We start from the raw sequence: 20382 nt of genomic DNA, 5'->3' as shown, positions 1-20382 counted from the left end.
AACTGAACCTGGAATCACAATGACTCAGGTAAACCTCATGTGTAGTTACCAATGTGTGTCCTTAATCACGTCCCATGTGCCTTTCAGATATGTTGAGTATCCCTCACATAATCTGAAACAGGACCTTGTCTTTGCCAAGCTACAAAGACTTAAATCCCTGCCCTATTTCTCCAGGTAGCTTAACTCTGTGACAGCAGTAAGGGCAACACGTGCCAATGCTGAAGACGAGTGTCAGTGCTCTCTTGTAACCACTTTTCCCCATCCATGAACTTGAAGCATTTACCAATTGAACATACCCTAACATAGTCTCTGTTGACAAAATATTTCACAATTGGTTAATTGTCTGGTAAGAATACACAGCTAAAAAGACCAAAACACTATATACTGCAGCCCATAAGAGCCAGTTGCTTTGCCTTGTCACCTACCCATAGACCACCCATCTCCTTCAAGTTTCACAGGAATTCATCACCTCGTTTAGAATAACTCAAAATGCAGGGTAAAGTGGACTAACAATATGGTCCTGTTCCATGATGGAAAACACAATACTGTACTTTGAAGTTAAGTAGAAAATCATAGGGGAAAGAAAATAGTTTCTAGGTGGAACAATTTAAAGGCTCTAAATTAAATAGAAAATTGTCCTAGTGCACCCATCTCCTACCTAACATTATCAATAAAGATCTGACTTCCCTCATGTTGTCTCAAATGAAATCTGCAGGTTCTGTAGTAACTGTGAAATAGAATAAAAGGAGCACCTTGATCCTGAATAACATTGAGTCTTGCAAACACTAAATGGCAGTATTTAGTGGAAAAATATTATATAACCAGGAAGAATTAAAGAAGCTGCCATTAAGACATGTGGGATTTGTTACACATAAATAAGGAATAATCTAGAAGGAATAACTCAGGCTTTTTCACAAAATGAAAAAGAAATAAACAAAGGGCTGAATAGTACAATGAAGACTGTATTACACTCAGACAATAAGGAATTGTCTTTTTATTTGTGGAGCCAAAAGATATTTTTAACTGTGGCAACAGAAAGTTCAGGGTAATATATATGGAAACATGAAAAGAAACATTGTGGAACAAACTAAGTAAGAATATAAATATAGACTCTCTTTTCATAAATATTCAATACATTATTTGATGCATTGATTTGAGTGAAGCTCCACAAGTATAATTTTAAGTTTTTTTTTATTTGGGCTGAGGTTCAGTGAATTACATATTCCCAACAACTATCAGAACTTTCTCACTAAAAATATATGCTCACACCCTACTTTAAAAATATTCTAAGATAATTATTTCCATTTTCATAGTAACTAGTACAGTTGTGACTAGCATTGTCTCAGGTTTCTAAGGAAATAAAATTATTCTGAGATCCTGTTAATAAGAGAAAGCATGATAATAGAGAGGGACATTCTCCGAAAACTGTGCTAAAATCATCATTTTTCTTTTTTATGACTTTAATTGTGCTAGACAAGATTTTGTTTTCAGTCACAAAAATACAACTATCCAATATAACTCCTTAGTCTATTGCCCACAATCTTCTAGCCCCTCCCTTTATCAACCTCACAATGGGTTTAATTCAGTTTGAAAGCATAAAGCCAACATTTAGCAAACAGAATTCTGCAATAGCTCTGCCTCTTAGTGAGAAAATTCAGTGAATGGTGACACTAGGAAGGTGGTCCATAGAATTTTCACTCACTAGATGCCAAGGAAAACCACTCAAGATGTTTTCTTTTATGGTAATAAGGCAAATAATTTTTGAAAGTTTATTACCAGAGTCTATAAAAAACATGCTTAAAAGGAGGAGGACTCAGAGAAAGAAAGACACCAGAAGAAATACAGGAGTCATTTCAAATAGTTATCTCTTTGATTTGATGGCTACTTTTTCCAGCTTTGCTACTTTTAAAGCCAAATCATGCAAGAGTCCCCAGTGGGTCTGGCTTTTAATGCTTGTCACATAATGCTATATTAGTAAAGTTTTAAATAGCAAGTGCTCAAGAATGAATCTAAAGCTTTTTGATTTGAGGTTACCAGACTGAGTTTTGTCTAAGGTTATTTCCATATCATTCTACAGCAAAAAAAGACAATAAGCTTGCCTGTGTTTCAAGGGGGGGGGCAGTAACTCAAGGCATAGAAACATTCCACTCAGGACAAATGGAATTAGCTTTTTCTTTAGTGGGTGTGAGAAATTCTCAGTTCCAGTTAGTTCATAAATGCATCATAGACTCGAATTCATCAATTCTTTGCTTGGTGTTTCCCTTCCTTATTTTCCGATAGGATATTGTATTGTATCTTGAATAAGCATTTCTGGAGATATCTCCCTTCTTTCCTAATGTTGGCTGCTCATCGGGTGTCACAGGTTGGGAGCTGGGGCTGCTCAGTGGGGAGTCCTCACTTGCATCGGTTTCTTCTTTAAATTGAGAACCTTCTTCATATTTTTTCTTGAATTCTATCACTCGAACTTCATCTTCATCATCATTGTAATCATCATCATTATCCTCAGGAGCTTCTTCATTCCAAACCTCTTCCTGCTCACCATGTTGAGAATGCAGCATGTCAACTTCGCTAGGTTTGCGAAATCCCAACCATTCAATTTGTGCTGCCTGGTGAGCTTTGTTCTTCCTATCCTCGTTTTCTCTCTCTTCTAGAGGTTGTTTGGCAATTCTTTCTTTTGGACTATTTATTTCCTGGTTACTGCGGCTCAGAGGAATCTTCTCCCACTGATGCCCTGTAGCAAAATCAATGGGTAGTTGAGATGTTCAGAGGTTCCAACATACTGAGGTGTTACTTTGTTATTCTCTAAATTATTTTTCTGGACAATCAATTTCCAATGTGTGATTTATGGGATATGACTCTGGGCTACTTATATGTTCTACACAATCAAACATGCTTCATGGTCAAATTAGTTTGGAAAATAACTGCATTAAATACAGTTAAATAAGCTTCTTTGGAATTTATACGAGCCTTTAAAATGTTAATGAACATTGTAAATCTCCAGGAAAGGCTGCAACTCAACCTCGTTTGACTATGGAATTCTATTTTGTGTACCACTATATTTAGTGAGACTGATATCCCCTGAGAAACACTTAACTATACTCTAACTTGTCAAACTGGAAATATAATATATACAATAGAATGTTTGGACCTATTTCACACATACACAAACACAGCCCTAAAGGAAAATTTAAAAAAATAATGACTGCTTATGGTCACGCTCACAGTAGCAAACTTGGCATTTGATGCTTTCTTTCTCAGAGTTGCCCTAAGGTAGTCAGGTATGGAAGGAAGAGCAAAGACCCTCATGTGGTCAGCACACAAGGCTGGCAATTTAGGCACCAAGCCCACCAAAGCCACAAAAAACAGTCTGAGACCTGCCCAGATTTTGAAATCATGCAGAGGTCATTGTTACATAATGCCACATTAGCCTGTATTTTAGGCATGTCCCAAACGACAAGCAATTGACACAAGTTATTTGTTATTGTGTAGTAACATTTAAAAGGCTTAAATGCACTGAAATTGTCATTTTTCAAACACCTAGATCATGTCAGTATACCTTCAATGATATTTATGGAACATGATAAGAATTAATTATAAGAAAGCAGAGGTTCTTTTCTTAGCTTTTGTCCCTGAACAGCTTCTGTGGGAAGCTTCAGTCTGTAATGTACAAGAATCAGAAAGGTCTGAGTTGGGTCCCTTGCTGGGCCTGGGCCCACCATCACCTTCTAACACCATTAGATCCTATATCTAAGTAAGGTGAGAGGCAATTTTGTTCTCTTTGTTCTTTCCCTTTACAATTCTCCCTGAAAGTTGTTCATAAGTCCATTTCATCCAAAGTTTTTAGTTTCCTTTCCTTTCATTTTTTTTATTTTTATTTTATTTTTTTTACTGTAGGAATTAAGACTATAATCTTACAAAAAAAGGGGGGGATTGTCACTCCACATTAAATATACAGCTGCAATCAGTTCATTGGCATCCAGTCAATATTCTTTTCATTGCATATAAGTATACATTAGAATGTTTGCTCTAATATCAAGCTTTGTTTTGTTTTTTCCAGAAGAACCAAAGAAACTGACATTTTTATTCATATTCAGGACTCAGGCATGGATTATCACCAATGAAATTACTTGAATTTAAGTTATAGTTTTTCCCCAATATTTTTAGCATTTTTATCCAGGAGCATTGCCTTTCAGGATTTTTTTTAGCTCTTTGCCATAGTGAAAATAAAAGACACCAAACCTCTTGCTCTGTCATAGAGGAAAAAAAGCACACAGTCCATGTTTCATCAGACAAGGACTCATTCAGGGACAAATTCAGTGATAAGACCATATAGCATTAAATAGAGTCTGCTTTCATTCTCCATTTAGTCAAATTGGAAGATTCTAAAAAACTATCGACTATAGTGGGTCTTCTGAATAGAAATTTGAAGGTGGCTCTGGATGGAAGACTGTGATCCCTGCCTCCAATGGCTTATTCCATTGGAAGCAAAAAAGACTAAAGCAAAGAATGTATTGAGTTCATTTTGTGGGATCTTAAGTTTTATAAGTTATCTCTGATAAAGTATTAGCTTGACAATAACTATTATTTGCTACCTTTTCCCTTAAGTATCTATGTATTGGTCAGCAGACAGTTTGAGAGTTGTCCAGCAAAGGGAAGAAGTCCAAGAAATTGCCAAACACCTCCAGTCTGCCTGAATATTTGCAATTTTATGTGAAGTTCTAATATTTCAACCAGTAGTCTTTTCAATATTTTGCCTGTTAAGGTTCAAAGCTAAATTAGTTATGTCTAACAAACTGGTTTAAATTTCTAGATAAGATGTTTATAGGGGCAGGAGAGGAAAAAAATGATTAATTGATAGATTTTATTGGGTACTTTATTTGAAAGCTGCTTGAATGTATGTGTCTTCTTAGAAGTAATGTCTAAAGGATTTTGTGTCTTGTGGCCTATTCAGTTTAATAAAAATTAAATATTTGTCACTTCAATGTTCTCTTTATTTCCCCATTTACTTAAAGAACAAAATTAAAATTAACTTCATCACAATAGAAACTTTCTTTGACAAGAAACAGTTCACCATTTTGTACTTATATCAGAGGCCTAGAATTTTCCTATAGAGCAAATCAATTTACAAAGTTACTTTAAACTGTCTGTCAATAATTGTCTTTTAGGGTAAACCTATTTTTGAAACATTTACATTTCACAAGGTGCCTGGCAAAGATTTGGAGACACCAGATTAAAAAAGAAAGGTTGATTAAGTGGGCTAACACATTAAGACACAGATATCGAATTGGTATGCCAATCAGTTGTACCAATCCATGCAATTTTAGTCTTGAGTCATCTGGAATGCTTCCTGCGGTGGAACCGACAGATAAGTCAAGACTCTCTTATCTGCCTATTGCAGCCTTGAGATTGTGAAGTCAGTGCCTCAATTGCTTTTTCAACATTTTACTCACACAACATCCCATGTGAAAACTGTCATCATATCCAGTCAAACAATTTCTGTGTAGAAAACTCTAGTTCCCATTACCTTCTCTGAATGTCATTTCTTCAGCACTTGTTTCTTGGAGAGACAGATCTGTGATAGCCTTATGAACAATAAAGAGGTGATCTTCTGGGTTTTCTGTGGGGGGGAAATACAAGTATTATAACATGATATATATATATATATATATATATATATATATATATATATATAGAGAGAGAGAGAGAGAGAGAGAGAGAGAGCTCAAGGGATGTAAATTTAGACTCTAGGTAGATTTTTAAATTTTTAATTATGATTATTAAAACTAACCATTTAACTTCTGATTTTTAACTGATTTCATTAATTTATATAGCAATTAATTTCTTTACTGATATTCTCTCCCTTTATGCTTATATAAGATAGAATCATGAATGCAGACCTCTTTAGTTATGTATGACAGGAGATTACAAAATTCTGAATTCTCTTTGTTCAGTAATAATATTAAATCACAGTAGTTAACATTTCACTAACACTTAGTAATTCTTGCCACTATCCTACAAATGTAGTAAAGATTCTTCTGCTTTCTTCTAGTGGGAAAAAAAAAAGCAGGCACAAGAAGACAAAGAAAATTGTCCAGGATCATAGAGCTATCAAATACACAAGCCCCAGAGGTAGAGGTTCAGTTATTATGTCATGCAGCCCTAGTAGAATAGGGAACTACAGTTCTTCCTCATTCCTATAATAGCAGTTTATTTAAAGCAAACAAACAAACAAACAAAACACCTGAGTGAGCCTATAAGCAAAACTACTAAAGTGAGGAAAAAGGGAAATAGTTTACCTTTTAGAATCTTCTCATCCATGGAACAGTTGAGTAGAATGTTCCCTTGTGATTTTCCTCTTTCTTCCTGATTTCCTTTTGTGGGCACATCTTCAGGACCTGGTTCAACCCTGTAGTCTGGTGGGGTCCGGTCCATATCAGTTGCATCCTCATTGATTTTAGTGGTAGGTTGCTGAACAGTTTCAGGAAGACTATCCCCATTACACTCAGCCCCACTAAATGTCCCAGGAACATCTGTCATGATGTACCCTGGAATCCAATTTGGAAAGAGCTTTGGAGAAACTGAGCAAATCCTCTCTTTGCTCTCAAATCCTACAGTTTCAACTCTAACTCTAAAAATACAAATTATTCACTTTGGTACATAATGATGAGATTCTTTTCCTAAAGGTGTCCAGACAGAGTTTAGAATAAATGCAATAGGATTTGCCAGATTTGCCAGGAGCCCGTAAGCAACCATCTAGCCAATCACCACATCCCTTGTTGCTCAGCAGTCCCCACTTGCAGAATTAATGTCACCCTTTTGATTTACATAAACAAACAATCTGAGGCAATCAGGCTTTTGTGTTGGCATGTAGAGGGGGACTTTCAGCTTGTCAGTCCCCCTCTGGGAACAGAGATTTTTGTCCCTTTCCATAATGGCCCTTTGTAATTTTCCTGGTAACAGGAGCCACAATTGTTCCCCAGCTTTAATCCAGAGAGAATGACCACCTTGAGGCATATTAGTTCTGTGTCACCAGCTTAACATATCCAAACGGATTTTGTTCAAGTAAAACCTCTGCTATTTTATAGGGCACAATGGCATCGTTTCTTATTTATCAAAGAATAAAAACAGCTTATCGAAAACCTGTAAACAGGATAACTTTATTGTAAATGATTTTGGCAGCAGATTTCATGGTGTGCTTTCAGGAGGTCAAGAAGGGACCTCAGAGAAAAACAAAAATGTTACCAACTTGCTAATACCAAAAATTACACAATTTTAGAGGCATTCACTTTGTCTCTATCTTTTCATCCTCTAGTTTATTTATGTCTGCTGGAGCCCAAATCATTCTTTTAAGACCTTTACAAATTTCTCCCTGAAGTTTCCCTTTTCCTAATCAGAATTATTTCTACATTCCAGCTGGTATTATGTGATCCTGGTAAAATTATAGAGCACCAATACAGTCTGCCCATGGGGAAAATGGTGATTAGTTAAAGCATTGCTACCAGCCCCTCCCCCCAGGCTTTTTTAAAGGTATTAATTGTTTTTCCTGTTTGAATCCACATGGTAGCAAATGATTCCAGAGCTTATGCCTACACTGCTGGCTGTGTAGAGTGCCATCCCTTCCTCATAGCCAAGCCCTTCCCTGACCCCCAGGACTTGAACAGGACTCCAGCCACACATTATTTTTTCCCTTCTGACTACTCTTTGCAGATATAATGAAAGAGTAATTGTTCAATTATCTGTGTAATGTCTTTCACCAACTAAAACCTAACCTTCATCTGGAAAGGAATATGTTAACTTGCTAACCTGTCTCCCTAACATGTATCTACTGGTAAATTGGGTAGGCACTCGACTTTTTAAATTTATGTATATCTATATATCTATATTTATATATTTAATGAGTTTACTCCTGAGAGAATACATTTCAGATCTTTTTAATAAGAAGGTATAAAGAATAAGGGTAGAGTAGTAATTGTAAATTTCTCACCTTTAAAATTGTGCCTAGGGCTAGCCTATTAGGGTCTAAATCAGGAATGACAAATGAAGTGCACTGTTCATCATCCCCACTTCTGTGTCCTTGGATGCATCTCTAATAGATCCTAAAACTTCTTCCTCCCTTGGCATCACCAGTTGTTCTACCCAGCACACAAATCGTTTGATTGTTTTCAATTTCTTCAACAAACACTGTATAACACTTATATGTGAGCCACTGTTCGGTTTCCCAAATAGTAATAAGTTCTATCTTCATAACAGCTCTGTGAGACAGGTACCATTATTATCCCATTTTACAAACTAGAAAAACAGAGCACAGAAAGATCAAGGAATGTACTCAAGGTCACACAGCTAGTAAGTCTACTGATAGGAATTTGCACCATTAATGAAGCCAAGTGACTTCCCTGACCTGTGTCCCAGAGATCTCTGGGCCAGAGGTAATATAGGGATCCAGAATTCCCTGTGGCAACAGAGAGAGCTGGAGCCATAAGAGGGCAGCAGAAGGCCTGAGGCAGGATCAAAGACTGCCCAGGAGAAACTGCCTTACAGACAATGTTGGGAAAGTGTCCTTTGAAGAAGCTCAACTAGTAAGCCTATGAATGAGAAAATACTGATGGAATCATACTAATATCCTTGAGGGCAGAAAATGGCATTAATTTAACCGAATGCCCAGCTATGTACATAGAAATATAGAAATCCTTTCATTAACTTTGAGGAACCTGTCTCCAATTCCTACCAATAAAACTGGCAAGAATTTAGAGAGTTTGGGACAATTGATCTCCCACTTTAGATTTCTCTTACCCTGTAGCAAGTGCAACATATACTTACAGACTTGCTTTAATGATCATTTATTTATGTATTTATTTATTTATAAATTGTTCTCTTTGTAATGCTATACTTTGACTCTTTCATGGAATTAGAATTATTTCAGATCCAGAAAGTAAAAAAAAATGATCCAGAATTCTCTTTGACTTGGCAAACTATTGTATTTACAAAAAAACCCAACAACTCTATAAATGGTGTTATGCTGACCTGCAAAATAACAGAGGTCAGGCAAATGGTTCTAACATGTTATTTTCTTACAATAAGGTGGCAACATGAGACACAGTTAGCAGCAAGATGATTCTAACCACGAAATAAAACACAGGTTATTCTGTCTATAAAGAGGTAAGTTGTTTTTAACAGCCAATAACTTAAGAAAATATGTTGGAATTTCCACTAATAAACCTTTAATTCAAATATTATTCCATAATATCTACTGTATAAAAAGATGACTTTTGAAAATACAATTTCCTGGAGTATTTGAATTATTCTACTTAGTATTCATAATGGTAATTGGTAAAATTGTAACCATTATTAAATTTATAAAAAATACAATAATGGAATCTAAAGTGTCAAAATAAAATTATTAATAATTGTCCAATGTCAAATGCTTGAAGTTAAGTCTATATAAGGTCCATAAATGGGATTTGGGGAGAAGTAATAAAATCCTAATCCTTAATAATATGTGGGAAAACAGGAAATGGAGAATATCATGCTAAGTGAAATAAGTCAAAATCAGAAACCCACAGGTCAAATATTTTCTCTCATATGCAGAAGCTAGAGTAAAAGGAAGGAAGGAAAGGAGAAAGAAAGAATAGGATAACATAAAGAACCAATCAAATATAAATTAAGAGATGAGCAAAAGGAAAACTAGTAGAATAGAGAAAAGAGAATGGGAGGGGGGAGGGAAAAGTGGGAGGGAAAAAGGGATGATCGCTGGAAGAAATGACGGTAGGCATCTGGTGAGGACTGGAGGAATATTTGACTCTGAACAAAGGAGCAACATGTAGGACCCTGCAGCCAAGATGAGTGGAACTGAGAAATGGGGATGGAGAATTCTAAGCAAGAATTAAGTGACTCCTCCAAAAGGAGGACAAATGAGCATTTCTATCAGTGACCCCTATAGTGGTCAAGAGGAGGGAGTCAGCCTGCTCCTTTGTAACCTTTGGCAAGTATAAGAATCAGGCCTCTCTGAAGTATGGATTACAGAAATTCATGAAAATAATCGTTTTTCTGTTTGCTTGCTTGCTTGTCGGCAGTGCTGTGGATCAAACCCAGGCCATGCTAAGCAAGTGTTCTACCATGAGCTACATGTCCAATCCCAAAGAATCTTAAACTCTATGAATTTATCAGATCATATAATAGCTAATTCCAGAGTTGGCTTCATACTTGTTTTGATCCAAGGATTTAAACAATATTACAGGTAATCCATTACTCTTGATCACAAGGAAAGTACATATTTGGAGGTACTAGACCTGAGGTCTAGTCTTTTTCTGGGTACCTCTAGCAGAATGTAGTAGGCTAAATGATGACCACTCTCAAACATATTCACATCCTAATTCCCAGAACCTGTTAAGTGTTCCCTTCTGTGGCAAAAGAGATTTTATAGATGTGATTAAATCAAGAATCTTGAGATGAGGAGATTATCCTGGATTTGGGGATTGGATGGAGTCACAAGTGGGTGTGAAAAAGGAGGCAGAAAGGTCAAGGTAGTAGATGTGACCTGGAAGAAGAACTTTGGAGTGACATGAGGAAGAGATGATGAGCCTACAGATCAGGGCAGCCTCCTGAAGCTGGAAACACAGGGGAATGTCTTTCCAGTGTTTTCTCCCTTGAATATTCTCAATAAAATATAGCCCTGCCAACACCTTGATTTTAGACTTCTAACTGAAGTCTAAAACTGAATGAGAATAAATATTTCCTGTTTTTAAGTCATTAAAATTTGTGGTAATTAGTTACAGCAATAATAGGATGCTAATAGACTGAGTCTCCTACATCTCTGTCTTCATTTTCAGTGACTGGCTAGGGGCAGAAAATTCAGGTTTCCAACCATTTACAGGATACATATTTTTAAATTCCAGCCATCTTGAATTGCTTCCTTTTGACCAAAAGGGTCTCTCTTAACAAGACTGTATTTTCTTCTCCCTCAGCTTTCCAGTAGTTCTTGTCTGAAATTTGTAGAAGGTTACTAAAAGCTGTAAGAAAATCACAAACTCTCTAGCACCCTGATGTTCTTCTAACAAATCTAAAATTCAGTCTTCATCAGGAAATGGTATGAATCAAGATATATGAAGAGGGCTGGGGATGTAGCTCAGTGGTAGAGAGTTTTCCTAGCATACGTGAGAATCTGGATTCAATCCCAAGTCCTGGAAAAAAAAATTTCAAGAAAAAAATGTATAGCAATTGTGGAATCGTGGTTAGCTTTACCGTCAAGGATGGGCAAAATGATCTCTGCTTCTCATTGCTCCTCTATTGATCCAATCCCATCATTTAAGGTCTACAGTATGTAAACCATTCATGATATCTTTTCTTTTTCTCCTTCTTTTGTATGCAATGTTTCATTGTTTGAAAGTGAAAGAGATTCAATCCAAAACAAATTCAGCAAAAGTAGGACTTATTCTACTTCTGAAATGTTCTCTATCCTTCTCTCCTCTATTTCATCACTCCCATTATTTTACTCCCCTACATATTAGATTTTCTCAAGCAGGTCCTTCCTAAGTCATGATAAACATTCTGCTGACAACTCTAAACTCATATTATGAAAATAACTAGTGATGCAAAAGAAGAGAACATTTCTTTATCATTAATTCCAGCCAAAGTCCCTGAGATAGCCCTCAATGAGCTACTTTTGAATATTTGTTAATCCCTGAACCAACAAGAGCTGAGACTTATGGAGATAGATATTCCAATTGTCCATTTCTAGGACAAGTATCCACTCCTGAGCAGATAAACGTTCATAGAAAATGAAAATGACTGTAGATCAAACAAACAAGTAATAGGCATCTACTAAGTAAGAGATTCAGATCCCTCATCTGATAAAGGTAGATGTTAATATGATATGCCTTTTTAAATTGTTGTAAAAATTAAACGAGTTAATTCATGGAAAGTATTTATCATAGCATGCAGTAGTAGGCATTTTTTCAATATTTGTTTTTATGGTTTTATTGTTTTGTTATTATTATTATTATTATTATTATTATTATTATTATTACCACTAACTATGCAGCATTGGCAACGTCACAACCTACCTGGGCTACATCCATTCACCGGCTGATAGGAATGATGACACATACCTTGTACCATGACAATTTAGAATTAATGTGGACAGGCATGTAATAGAGACCCACGAATACTAAATATTACTTGTATTGTTATTTGAGAAGTGTCCTGAAGGAATAAGATAGCATTAGCTCATCTACATATGCATGAATATTTTTACAAGTGACACTCTGAAACTTGACTTCTGAGATGGGTCAAAGGTAGATTATGAAAGAGCTCTTTTTACTCTTTTAGGAGGGAAGATTGATTCTGAGATATGTCTCAGTGGCTTGTTTCAGGGGATTCTGCAAACAATGGCAGCACGTGTTTTATTTAATAACACACGCCCTGTTTAATAACATGACTCCATCTTCTTATCTTTGTATGGCCATTATAAATACCACAGTGCATTGACTCAGCAGAAATTGACCCCATGAGAGTCTGTCCTAACAGGACAATATACAGATCTTGACCCCCAGATCTCTCTCACACAATAATCCATGCAAATAAAGCATGAATTATATTTTAAAAAGTACTGTAGCAATTGTAGAGATAAGAATGGGAGAAATGCCCATAAAATAAAATCATTTCACTCTCTTGCCATAATTTTAAGTACATTATCCTATATGCATAAGGAGTGTCCCCAGTGAACTGGGCTGTCTGGAGCTTTTAACTAGGCAATTATAATTCTGCTTTACTTACAATGGGATTTTTTTTTTAATCTCGTTTAATGGAAAGAATGATTTCTCTATTCACAGAGACTCCACAGTGTTAAATAGATAGAAGTGGAATTTGTATGGGTGCTTATAAAAGCACAGAAAGTATTTTGAACTGTGTAGGCATAAACATTCTTTGGTAGTTTTAAAGTACTTTCTAATCCTCCTAGGGAAGCAGAGCTGTATGCAAGTAATATCACTGTCTGCATCTCCCCTCCCAAATTGTTTTGAATGTCACTAGGAGTGAAGGAAACATGTTGTTTTTCAGAGGAGAAAGGCAAGAAAATAATTAAACACATTTTACCTTAAGGAAAAAGGAAACAGAAAAAGCAAATCTGCTACGGGTCTGCTTTTGCAAGAAAGTGATAGTGATGTGACTGTGAACAAAGGCAATTTTTCTTAGGATGCCTCTGATAGTTTAGTTGAGTAAACTTTGTCTTTGGAAAACAGGAAAAAATTCACATGCTGTCAGTGAGAAAATAAATTCATATATACCAAGATCTTTTGTAAAACCTTTGTGTTTAACCCAAGAGAAGAATGTTGGGCAGCTGTGAAGATTCTACTGACTTTTGGATGGGGAGGGCAATGATTTTAAACCTCTGTTCAATGATGAGCTTACACACTGCCAAGAAGCTGAAGCCAGACAGGAAATGCAGTCCAAGAGCCATGCTATCAGAAGACAAACCTGTGTAGAAAAGCAACATCCTCAGTGGGATCTACGTTATAAATTAAGTTTAGGCTCCCAGAATTATTCATCTGGAAAATAGTAGCAGTCATCTGACTCATCTCCCACCTCCATTTGCCAATCCTTGATCTCCTAAATCCTCTGTCTCCCACTTCCATCCATCATTCCTACTAACACCCAATTAATATTCTGAGAGCAAGCTTCTAAAAGAACAATTGAGAGACCATAAGTCTCATAATACATTGGTTCACAGTAAGCGTTCAATAAAAAATGAACTTCTAATAAATTTGCTATTTGCCAAAATCCTTCACACACACACACACACACACACACACACACACACACAATACAGACTTAAATACTCATGTTTTGTACTTCTTTAAGTACAAACTCCTTATGACATGACCCAGCTGCTTTTCAAGTTTTTCACCCCATTTTTCCAAGTTCCTCTAGCTACTCAACAGTGAAGTATTCTTGTCACAGTGAACTATTCTGTATTACCAAATATGGTCACATTTCCATGTCTTGGCTTATCTTCTCCTTGTATCTTAAACATCTGCCCCACCTCTGGTGCCCAAATCACCTAACATCCCTCTCAGTGCCTCTATTCAAGCCAAAGCCACATGTCAAAGCCCATCCCAAATCAAACATTACATCTTCTATAAATTGCCTTATGACACTTTTACCCAAAGGCTCTATTTGTACTTTTGAGCTACCTTAGCAGTTTATCTTTATGTTGTTTTAATGACACCTCATTACTTTGCCTTGGTTTACACAATTTTACATAATCACCATGCTACCAGAAAAGCTTATGTTGCAATTCAAAGACCTCGATTTAAATCTTAGTTCTGCCATGGAAATTCTGTATGAACTTAAGCAAATTCCTTAACTTTTCAGTCTCAGGGCATTTGAATAATGCCTACTTCACAGAGTTTTTAAAATACTAAATTATATGGCAAAAATCTATGTGGATCACCTGATACAGTGACTGACACTTAGCAGGAGCTCTATAATTGTAACAGTGTTATTTGTCAGTATATTATCACATCCTTGCAGACTTCATAGGATTAATTTTTGCTTTTCTGCATGGACAAACAGCACCTGCTTCATGGTTTGTGTTATATATTCTTTGAGTTGGCAATAACTAGAATTTTCCAGTATTAGAATATGACAGTAAATTCATTTGAAAATATCCCTGGCCTCATTTTCCATTCTTCTATTATAATCTGTTTCATCTGTTGAACTAAATATTAAAGATCCAAGATCCAAGCATTGGGTTGTTACAGTGTGTGGGATTATAATGTGGACTCAGATGATGCCACCTACTGGCATACAGAGAATGAGTTATAAACTCTGTCCCCGAGGTCTTCGATTTTCAAAACATAGGGATCTTCACCCACCCTTCTGGCTGTTTACTAGACATACTTGCTCAGTGGAATATGCAGTTGGTTAATGCAGTCTTCATGCAAAGGGGGTTCTGCATCAGCCCTGAGTAACTTGAAGGAGAATATTCACATTTTCCAGGGCAGAAACTCTCAACAGAGGAGCAGCTTGTGCTCAGACAGGATGCACAATGTTTGACTCTTTAGGAACACGAAATTCACTCCAGGAAGACTTGATTCCATCCCCAAATTCCATCTACAATGTGCCCTCACCAACATATCTACAGCATTTAACCCAGGAATTCTGGAAGCCACAATCCCTGATCTGAAAAACTAAGCTCAAACTAGAAGCTGCCCTTTGAGGCCTTGAGTGAGGATTTAATAAGATCATACCCAGGACGCTCAGTAGTTGGTGTATAATATTTGAGTTACCAAAGTGAGTAATCAAAAGCAGTGCAAACTTGTTTGCTCAGTTGTCTTCAAAGTGCAGTTTGCCTCAGAATCCTCGGGGCACCTCATTTAAAATAGATATTTCTAGAAAAAAAATCCAGATATTCTGATTTTATTGAAGCCCAGAATGTGCATCATAAACAAGTACCTAGATATTTCTGGTTCACATTCTAATGAAAAATAGCATGCTTCATAATTTCCAATCCATAATAAAAGACAGCAACAGTCTTGGAGGAAAACATTTTTTTCATTCATATTACTTTAGAACTTATAGCTTCGGGACAAATAAACTTTGGGGAATAACAGTAATAATAATAAGGACCACTCTACAGCATTTATAATGTGACAATCACTGGTCAAAGAGCTTTTCATTTAGAGTTTTTAAATCTTCACAACAACTTTTTGAGACAGGTTCTCTTTTTTCTTGTCATTTTATAGATGAGGAAAATAAAACACAGAAGGTTTAAGTTACTTGTCAAAGTTAATTGTCTGGTAAAAGACAGAGCCAGGAATTGAACCAGAGACTGCTGTCCACCACAAATTTGTACTTTCATTAAAAACATAGCAAAATTAACTGACTAAAACATATAGAATTCTTCAAAATAAAGGGCCATATTTTCTGTTGCACTTTTCTATCTAATGGTGGCTCTAGGGAAAAATAACTTCTACGACAGTCACAAACAATTTTTTTAATGCATTCTACTATAATAAGTGTGTATGTAGTGTGTGTGTATCCTTTAGTATTTTTTAAATTTAAATGATTTATGCTTCTTCCTTTACTGTATTCCAATGTTAAATCCCCTTGTTAACAATACTTTAGTCTGATATTCATGGACACAGTTTTGCAAAAATCTTTATATTTGCTTGCATTTCTAATAAAAAGTCACCTGCCTAATAAAACCAATCCATCCTTTCTAATAGTGAACATTTAGAAAGACCAAATGGATGAAGAAGTCCTAGGCAATCTCTATTAAAGGCGAGTTTTGAGAGTACTAACTAATATGAACCAGGAATCCTAATGATCACACTTCGTTTTTACCACGTATCTTCAGTGATACAACTTAATGGTTATATCTCCCAGGGTATGTTGTCATGGTGTTTTATAGTTGAGAATAAAATTCATGCCTAGTGCAGGCTTTTGTGACCAATTTTAAGAGATAACTTGCCACCCTTTCCTTCCATAATCCTGAAGGAGAAGAGGAAAACGAGAAAGATAATGGTAGGAATCAGAACTCATAGTCACCCTTGAAGGGAAACCAGTATCCATCCAGCAATGATTTGTCTTCTATCATTGATCTCTCTTGGTTATTTTGCATAGAGTGTGTGTTCTGGTATTCATATGGCCTCATCACCCATTATTCATTTGATGTGGTTGAGGCACATCAATTTAGGGTCAGTGATATAATTGTAAACTTTTCAAAGGCAACACCTGGATCACAGGTATCTGACCACCGCCTTGCCATGGGTTTAGAAAACTGGAGCTGAGTAAGAACCTGGGTCTTTGCATGGCACACAGAGAGCTAGCACAGGCCTGCAGCCAAATGTGCACTTCATAAGTGTTTATGAATTAACAGAGTACTTTGACCACCCTCCCCTTTTATACCTCAAAAAACCTCAACCTCAAAGAGGTGGAGTTCTAGGAGGCAGAAGTGAAATCATAAGAAAGTTGAGGAGGCCAGGTAAGCCAAAAACATCTGGCTGTTCCTTTCCCTTCCTTTTGCTCTCTTTCTCATCCTTATTTCTCTGTCTCTGAATCTTTCTTACCTGCCTTTGGTTCCTTCTTCACTAAATTAATTGGCCTTAATATGTAACTGAAATATGTTTATATGTTGAATTAAGGAAAATTTGAATATTTAAAGGCTCCTCATAAAAAAAATAAGCTTCCTATGGTTTGAGATGCTCTGTACTTTTCTGTAATAGTGAACTGCTTTTATGTCTTTGTTGGTGTTAGTGGTCCTCAGGGTTGAAGGGTTTTCGAGTGATAGTCTAACTTACCTGCACCCTGTCTTGCTAGCTAATTTGTGTAATTTTCTGTTCTCATTTTTCTTCAGCGCTGCCCATGGGAATAAATTATATAAAGTAGATAATTAGTTCATAGAAGTGCCAGAATTACCACTGAGAACATATGCCTCTCAGTCATAGGACCAAAAATGTTCAGAGTTCATGAATCTGCCAGTTTATATAGATACTGTTGCTCCTGCTTTAATTCATCTTCAGACTGGCTAATCACATTCTTCATATCTTTATGTACATTGGCAATTATATGAGAATTGAGGGCTGGGCATAGTGGTACATGCCTATAATCCCAGAAACTCGAGAGATTGAAGCAGGAGGATTTCAGGGTCGAGGCCAGCCTCAGCAATTAAGCAAGGCCCTAGGCAACTTAGTGAGATCCTGTCTTAAAACAAAAAATAAAAAGGGCTGAGGTTGTGACTCAGTGGTTAAGCTTCCCTGGGTTCAATCCCTGGTATCAGGGGAAAAAAAAAAGAATTGAAGACTTCCAGATGCAGGTCCAATATGTAACAAGGTTGGAAATCATTGCTTCCATTGTTACAACAATAACAACAACAACAAAAAAAAAGCTGGATAAACTGAAAATCAATGACTTTTCTTGGAACCATCAGGAAATTGAAGCTTCAGGGTAAAATGTGTCCCAAATTCTTCAAAGATCAGTTCATTCAGAGAGATACAGTTCACTTCTACTTACCTGAAACAGAAGTTTCTGAAGCCATAAAATCTTAGGAACACTCAAGAGTAATTATAACAAATTGCTGGAAGCTGAATATGGACCAATATAAGAGGAGAAAAAACTCATGGGGTCAGATTCTTAAGGGTACCCACATGCATTTCTGGGATTTACTTTCAAGAACCTGGCCAGGTTCTCATGGTGAAAATCTGAGGAAGATCCTCTCCTAGATCTGATGGGCAAATGGGAAGAGTAATTATTATGATCACCCCAGAATAACAAAGGCCTACTTTCCAAGGAAGATTTTCCCTAAGTCTTATTCTAGTAGATGAAGGGCATTCCTCTTTTTTTTTTTTAATTTTTTATTGTTGGTTGTTCAAAACATTACAAATTTCTTGACATATCATATTCCACACTTTGATTCAAGTGGGTTATGAAATCCCACCTTCACCCCATACACAGATTGCAGAATCACATCAGTTACACATCCATTGATTTACATATTGCCATACTGGTGTCTGTTGTGCTCCGCTGCCTTTCCCATCCTCCACCATCCCCCCTCCCCACCTCTCCCCTCCCCTCCCCTCCTCTCTCTCTACCCCCTCCACTGTATAACCCTGAGGGTCTCCTTCCATTTCCATGCAATTTCCATTCTCTCTCACTTTCCCTCCCCCCTCTCATCCCTGTTAAATGTTAATCTTCTTCTCCTGCTCTTCGTCCCTACTCTGATCTTAGTTACTCTCCTTATATCAAAGAAGACATTTGGCATTTGTTTTTTAGGGATTGGCTAGCTTCACTTAGCATAATCTGCTCTAATGCCATCCATTTCCCTGCAAATTCTATGATTTTGTCATTTTTTAATGCAGAGTAATACTCCATTGTGTATAAATGCCACATTTTTTTAATCCATTCGTCTATTGAAGGGCATCTAGGTTGGTTCCACAGCCTTGCTATTGTGAACTGTGCTGCTATGAACATCGATGTAGCAGTGTCCCTGTAGCATGCTCTTTTTAGGTCTTTAGGGAATAGACCAAGAAGGGGAATAGCTGGGTCAAATGGTGGCTCCATTCCCAGCTTTCCAAGAAATCTCCATACTGCTTTCCAAATTGGCTGCACCAATCTGCAGTCCCACCAGCAATGTACAAGTGTACCCTTTTCCCCACATCCTCGCCAGCACTTGTTGTTGTTTGACTTCATAATGGCTGCCAATCTTACTGGAGTGAGATGGTATCTTAGGGTGGTTTTGATTTGCATTTCTCTGACAGCTAGAGATGGTGAGCATTTTTTCATGTACTTGTTGATTGACTGTATGTCCTCCTCTGAGAAGTGTCTGTTCAGGTCCTTGGCCCATTTATTGATTGGGTTGTTTGTTCTCTTATTGTCTAATTTTTTGAGTTCTTTGTATACTCTGGATATTAGGGCTCTATCTGAAGTGTGAGGAGTAAAGATTTGTTCCCAGGTTGTAGGCTCCCTATTTACCTCTCTTATTGTTTCTTTTGCTGAGAAAAAACTTTTTAGTTTGAGTAAGTCCCATTTGTTGATTCTAGTTATTAATTTTTGTGCTATGGGTGTCCTATTGAGGAATTTGGAGCCCGACCCCCACAGTATGTAGATCGTAGCCAACTTTTTCTTCTATCAGACGGCGTGTCTCTGATTTGATATCAAGCTCCTTGATCCATTTTGAATTCACTTTTGTGCATGGCGAGAGAAAGGGATTCAGTTTCATTTTGTTGCATATGGATTTCCAGTTTTCCCAGCACCATTTGTTGAAGATGCTATCCTTCCCCCATTGCATGCTTTTAGCCCCTTTATCAAATACAAGATAGTTGTAGTTTTGTGGATTGGTTTCTGTGTCCTCTATTCTGTACCATTGGTCCACCTGCCTGTTTTGGTACCAGTACCATGCTGTTTTTGTTACTATTGCTCTGTAGTATAGTTTGAAGTCTGGTATCGCTATACCGCCTGATTCACACTTCCTGCTTAGCATTGTTTTTGCTATTCTGGGTCTTTTATTTTTCCATATGAATTTCATGATTGCTTTCTGTATTTCTACAAGAAATGCCTTTGGGATTTTGATTGGCATTGCATTAAACCTATAGAGAACTTTTAGTAATATCGCCATTTTGATGATGTTAGTTCTGCCTATCCATGAACAGGGTATATTTTTCCATCTTCTAAGATCTTCTTCTATTTCTCTCTTTAGGGTTCTGTAGTTTTCATTGTATAATCTTTCACCTCTTTTGTTAGGTTGATTCTCAAGTATTTTATTTTTTTTGAAGATATTGTGAATGGAGTGGTTGTCCTCATTTCCATTTCAGAGGATTTGTTGCTGATATACAGGAATGCCTTTGATTTATGCGTGTTGATTTTATATCCTGCCACTTTGCTGAATTC

The 20382-nt window shown here is 36.7% G+C and overlaps 1 protein-coding gene across 2 annotated transcripts; it reads right to left on the bottom strand.

Annotated features, from left to right (window-relative positions):
- Positions 1-2210: 2210 nt before the first annotated feature.
- Ermn (ermin) lies at positions 2211-6537 on the bottom strand. Of its 2 annotated transcripts, none has more exons than XM_027937917.3 (3): positions 6297-6537; positions 5525-5617; positions 2211-2731 (listed from the first exon to the last, which is right to left on the bottom strand). In XM_027937917.3, the coding sequence occupies exons 1-3, from the start codon at positions 6535-6537 to the stop codon at positions 2211-2213; spliced, it is 855 nt and encodes a 284-aa protein (XP_027793718.3). The 2 variants fall into 2 exon arrangements, with proteins under 2 accessions (XP_027793718.3, XP_027793719.3); XM_027937918.3 differs by having other exon boundaries at positions 5525-5557.
- Positions 6538-20382: the final 13845 nt, after the last annotated feature.

Source organism: Marmota flaviventris, chromosome 11, assembly GCF_047511675.1.
Source record: "Marmota flaviventris isolate mMarFla1 chromosome 11, mMarFla1.hap1, whole genome shotgun sequence".
NCBI lineage: Eukaryota > Metazoa > Chordata > Mammalia > Rodentia > Sciuridae > Marmota > Marmota flaviventris.
The sequence above is the reverse complement of the archived record's forward strand: the minus strand, read 5'-3'. Positions and strand labels throughout refer to the sequence as shown.